This window comes from Vespula pensylvanica, chromosome 25 (genome assembly GCF_014466175.1).
Source record: "Vespula pensylvanica isolate Volc-1 chromosome 25, ASM1446617v1, whole genome shotgun sequence".
Classification (NCBI taxonomy): Eukaryota; Metazoa; Arthropoda; class Insecta; order Hymenoptera; family Vespidae; genus Vespula; species Vespula pensylvanica.
Window position 1 is genome coordinate 2,033,317 of NC_057709.1, and position 6,266 is coordinate 2,039,582.

The 6,266-nt window shown below is 27.4% G+C and overlaps 1 protein-coding gene across 1 annotated transcript; it reads left to right on the forward strand.

The window, feature by feature from the left end:
• Positions 1–2,973: 2,973 nt before the first annotated feature.
• LOC122637218 lies at positions 2,974–5,691 on the forward strand. Its single transcript, XM_043829221.1, has 3 exons — positions 2,974–3,332; positions 4,775–5,060; positions 5,577–5,691. Exons 1-3 carry the CDS (start codon positions 3,056–3,058, stop codon positions 5,689–5,691), a joined length of 678 nt encoding a protein of 225 aa, XP_043685156.1. The 5' UTR covers positions 2,974–3,055.
• The last annotated feature ends 575 nt before the right edge of the window (positions 5,692–6,266 follow it).

A 6,266-nucleotide genomic window follows, 5' to 3' on the forward strand; every position in this document is an offset into this window, starting at 1 on the left:
AAATATTAGTTGAATTTGCATAATCAATATTGAGAATTAATTATTGGATGGTCTTGTCTGCCTAACTGTTTCAAAAAATGATCACTGCTACATTCACTTACTGCTAGATTTATGAAAAGTTAATAAATTTTAATTATTTGAACATCAAAATATATAAAGCACTATATAATATACTATATATAATTATAATTCGATAAACTAATGAATACAAATCATAAAAAAAGTGTAACATTTCGTTACAAAAATGAAAGAAAATAATGAAAACATATATTAATTAAAGTCTGCATAGAAAGTATAATTAATAAAAGCACTTACCGATATACAGAGAATAGAAAAAAAAATTGAAAAATTTCAAGCTATAATCAAACCTCACGCAAAACATAACATACGTAAAAAAATTATAAGTTAAAAAAATATATTTAGTGTGAATAGATAATGAAAATAAATTATCAGAAAGAAGATAGGTGTGTCAATAATGCATAATAATTTGAAAATAAAGAAAAGGAAATCTTGGATAAGACAACTGATATCAAAAAAAGTTTCATTGTTGCATAAAATTCTTGTATGTTCATAAGTACTATACTCTTCACTACCGAATCATGGAACCCTCTATAATAAAGGACAAAAGTACAGATATTCAATTCCACAGAATACTTACGAATACTTATTTTTATGAAAAGTAAATTTTTTTTTAATCCACACCACTAATTCAGGCACAATGTCTATTGTTCATAAAATGCAAAATTTTTTGGAACAAGAAGGAACTCGGAAAGACAATCGAACGAAAGGTTGTGGAGGTTGTAAACTTCGAACAATGCGCTGGAGAAGAAGGGTAATTATATCCTAGAGTTAGATGTTAATTTTTTTTTTTCTATAACTATGATCACCCTCTTTCCTAAAATAAAAAAGAAGAAAGAGAAAAAGGAAAAATTTCAATGACAAGTAATTGAAATGGAATTATAAGGAGTTTTACACGGAAGTTGTGAAACAGAGGGATATACTGCGAAGTGAACAGAAGTGATGAGAGCACATTTTTTATGTATAATCGAATCCCCCTCCTAACAGTGCCGTAGACCAACCATAACCGTAGATCGTAAAGTACGGGTTTAACTCGTTATTAGGAGTTACGAACGAGTTGTTCCTCAATTTTTTTTTTTTTCGTCGACTTGAGATTAATTATTCAAGCAACCCTTACCGGCGTATTGCAACTTTTCAAACGGAGTTTACTAGGGAGGTCGCTCGAGCGTTTTACTTCAGTCTCTCGCGAATCTTCGAAGGGATAAAATGGGAAAGGATAGCATAGAAGTAAGATAAAGAGCACGGTTCGATTTTTTTCTCTTTTCTTTTTCTAACCATAGAACGAATTTCCTATCTAATATATTATAATCGTATTTACAATACTGATAAGTGAAGTGGATATCCTACGAATTAGTTGGAAATTATTTTCCATTGATCAAAGTGTTCCAATCGTATTTCTATTCAAAATTATTTTAGTGGAATATTATTTCCGAATTAATTTTTATCTCCTGTATATATATTTTGTCGTCATGCAATTTTATTTATAAATATACAGATCTTATTAGTTTCTTTATTCTTTTCGTTCTTATACTTCCAAGAGTATTTCATGATGACTCGCTTGTTTTTTCTTTTCTTTTACGCCTACAATTATACCGTCAACATGTCTGCCTTTGAACTTTGATTTTTGATCGTAAAGAATATTTTGACTTTACGAGTAGAGGTTTTAAAAGAAATAAATGATTATCTTAATATACGTTGGAAAATATAGTGAAAAATATGAATTTCATTCCGTGAAGAATCGTGGGGCGAAATTTTAAACAGATAATATATCGGGTGTTTAAAACAATGCGTTAACAAATCTTTATCTCGAAAAAGCGACATTTTTATGAAAAATTGTTGTATCAATTGTTATTTGATTACAATAGGGGAAGTATTACAGCATTTATTCATTTTATTTAGTGAAAATATTTGACGTCATTACACAATCAACATTGTTGTTCGATAAAAATATATTTTATATTGAAAATTTACTTGAGTTATCATCTTTTTTTTAACGCATAATAAGTTTCAATTATAAAAAATGTAGACTCGTATATAGGCAAAATTATATTACTTCTGAATTGACTAAAAAATCTTTTAATCGGTAGAAAAAAAATGTAATAATTCATCCTCTTTATTATCGAACAAATTTCATCTGAACTATTTTTTTCAAATACGTTGTATTAACGAAGTAAAAACTTACTATAGCCTTATTTTGATACCCATTATAATATAATAAAGAATACATAAATATGATGATAAAACGGTATATATTTATATATATCAATACTATTAATATGTTTTTTTTTCGTAATACTTACATATAAAAATTAACATATTATTTATTAAATCAATATAAAATTAAACATTATAATTTAACATATAAAAACATAATTATTAATTATTTAAACATTAAAATATTAATCTCGAATATTAAAATAATTCCAATGTTCAAGTATTTAGTAGCAGCGAGAACATCAATTATATATTTCTAATAAAATATATGTATATTTAAATACACTAAATAATAGAATGTATACACATATATGCGTACATATCTTTTTTCATTGAGTGATTTATTTTTATTACAAAAAGTGAGGTAAGATCCGATCTTTCTAAAATTATCGTAAATTAAAATCTGCATCCATAAATATGTGTATATCTATAGTAATCTGTGTTATATTAATAACAACCATATATTATTATTTATAATCTATTAACAAGAAAATATTTATATAAACTGTAATAAAATGTATTTGAACACAAAATAAAATAATTAATCCATCACCAATATAGCAAATTAACCATCTCGATTTTTTTATTATAGGAAATAGGATTTGCTAACGTTCAGAGATCATTTAATTGGAGCTCGAGACTCTTAAAATGTATGGGAGTTTGGCCATTGAAGAACTACGTTCCGTTATTTCTCTTCTTCTTCATATATCTTTCTATTCATTGTTCTCTAACACTCTTACAATTAATTTTGACTCCAAAAACTATGGAGAACGTGGTATCCAACATGGCAGAGAATATGCTTCTAACGATGACACTTACCAAAATAACAGTCGCTAGAGTAAATCGAGAAGCATTGGGTAAATTATTTGCCGAAATCAAGGACTGTTCACTCACTGAGAAATATGAAACTAAGGAGGAGAAATTGACATTTTTGAATTATACTAAATTACCTCCATATTTTATTATAATAATCGCCTCTTCAATGACAATGGTCGAAATATTATATTACTCGAGTCGACTTACATATGGAATTCAAAGTGGTAATTTATAATTTTTGTTTTTTTTTTATATATGCATTATATTTTAATTATTTTATATTAATTCCTTTAGAGATTTGCCACCTTGTGTAGTACGACAATTTTTTTTAATTAATTTATCTGTTTATTTATTGAATTAATAGATGTAGTCACACATACATACAGAGACACATACTCATACACACACGCACGAGCATGCAATAATCGCCAATCATATTTAATGTCTATAAAAAATAATCTAATTTCGTCCTCCCAACGTTCAAAAGAATATATACATCATTGCATGTTTTTCAATTTTCAACCGAGATTTAATGACAGGACCAGAAATTAAAGCGACAGCAAATTAGTAATTATTTACGGATTAGTTACGGATTAATTTCGAAGATCAATTAGTTCGAATATCAATTCAGAAAATTTGGTCAGGGATCATTTTGACTTCATACGAAAATGTTCAAAGAGGACCACCTGCGAAATTAGATAATGTTGTTTTAAAATGGCTACTTCAGTCGTATTCAAGAGTGATAATATGACAACAGCTGATACATTTGGGCTTTCTTGGATGACAATGCAATAACGTCTTCATGGAAAATCAAGATATTTGTATCCTGCATCAATTGTCAAATATGGAGGAAGATCAGCGAGGAAGAAATTGCGAATTGACAAGACAATGAGGTGATCAATTTCTTAGCATAATCGTGATGGTCTACGAGAAATGAGTTCTATACAGTAACTTAAAACGACACCAATCAACGATTTTCTCTGAACTAACTGTTGCTACCCATATGTAAGCCTGATCTGACTTTGAAAAAGGTGCTATCGCGCGTTTGATGGTAACGCACCGGCATAATATATTTTGAGTTACCATAACCAATTCCTGCTGATGATTATAGTCAACAACTGGAACTGTTGTATAATTGATTTTTTAAAAAACTGCTGGCACTGTTCAACAATAAACGCGTCATACCTCAACATGCTAATGGCAGAGTCCGTGGACCAAAATCAACCAAAGAGAATAATAAACCAATTTTGCTAGGAAGTGTTATTGAATTCACAATATCAATTCAATATTAAGTCATTTATCTAGATCTGTGGAATATTTCATAAAAAATAAAAGTTCTCGAAATGTCAGTAGTTTTCAATTTCACCTCGAATCATATTTATCATCACTGTGTGCACAATATTATGTAACAGGACTTGAAAATTTACAGGAGAGATGGCAAACACGCAATTGATTAGAAAATAATTTTAAAAAAATTTCTATCCATGTCTGTCTAACTTTAAATTAATCGATTACTTATGATTTTACATTGTATCGGACATTAATTCAATATAAATATTCGAAATATTTGTTTTGGTCATCTAATCATATGATTTTGTTTCTTTATCTTTTCGTAATTATTTAAAAAAAAATATTTTGTTTCTTTTTCTCTTTCTCTACTTTTCAGCAAAGAAAAACGGTTCCATGGGTTATCAGTTGCCGTACAGAACATTACAAATCATCGATTTAAGTGACACCAGGACTTACGCTTTGATTTGTGCTTATCAAATAATATTCGTACCTTGTGTCGTATTAGGTTACGTAGGATTCGATTGCATGTTCGTCAATTTGTCCATTCAAGTAATTGCACAGTTCTCCATATTGTCCTATAAAGTGAAAACAATATTAAATCATTCTAAAAATTATCATGAAGGTATGAAGGAACTTGTACTACGACATTATCGACTGATAAGGTAAAATATCATATAATTATATGAAAATAATTGATGTCTATTTGTGTGTGTATTTGTATATATAAACAATGATAAGTAATGGAATTTACACGTTTATTAATTGATTTCAGTAAATTATTTACGAACAGACATGCATACAAACACACACACACACACATTATTGTGTTTTGTAATACATTATTAGACATAGATTTTTTCGAAAAGCTACTGCTTGTTATTTGATTAATAAATTATGCCGACTCTCATGTAGTTTTTGATTCAACCAATTAGGTCTTTCCTGCTTTATTTACTATTTCTTATAAACTACTCTTTATTTATTATTTAATTATTTATTCATTACATTTCATTTATCACTTCAGTGTATATTCATTATTTATTATTTATTATTTGATCATGCATTTATTAATTTCAAACCTGTTTATATTGCGGAATCAAATATAAAAAAAGAAATATTTCTTTCTGTATAATACTGCATTAATTTCATTTCTTATTTCTACATGAAATATAATATTTCAGATTGACAGAAGGATTGGAAAATAACTTTAATTACCTGATTTTGCAGCAACTTTTGGGTACCACCATTCATATTTGTATTTCTGGTTACTATTTAATTATGGTACAAATACAATAGAACATATCTTTTTCTTTTTTTTCTCTTTTTAAGGATGTACATAACTCCGATGCGCAAAAAACATCTTTTTGCTATTTCCTTACATTCTCATTTATTTTGATCTGATCTACGATAGGAATTATTTTAAAAATTAAATTGATAGTTTTTTCCTCAGAAATAATAAAAAATGGCGGAGAACCAATAATATATATGAAAATTTGTACAAATTATCTAAAATAATTTCTATAAGAATCTACAAAGTAAAAAGAAAATTTTTTCTCGAAATATAAGTGTTAAACGAGTACTTTCCGATTCGAAATGGCTAACATTTACATTTATCAATTATCAGTTCTCAAAAAAAAATTGCACTGTCGTTTTCATTAAAAAAGAAGAACAAATAAAATCGATAAGAAGTTTAAAATTTAATGCAGATAATGATCGAAAAATTTTTGATCATTAAATATTTTTGATAATAAATTCAAATATTTTGATATAAAATTTTCAACGTTACTGTTAAGAAAAATATGCATCTGAAATTCCCCATTGCATTTACAAACAGATAACGATTATCTATGTATACTAGTAATCAATAATCG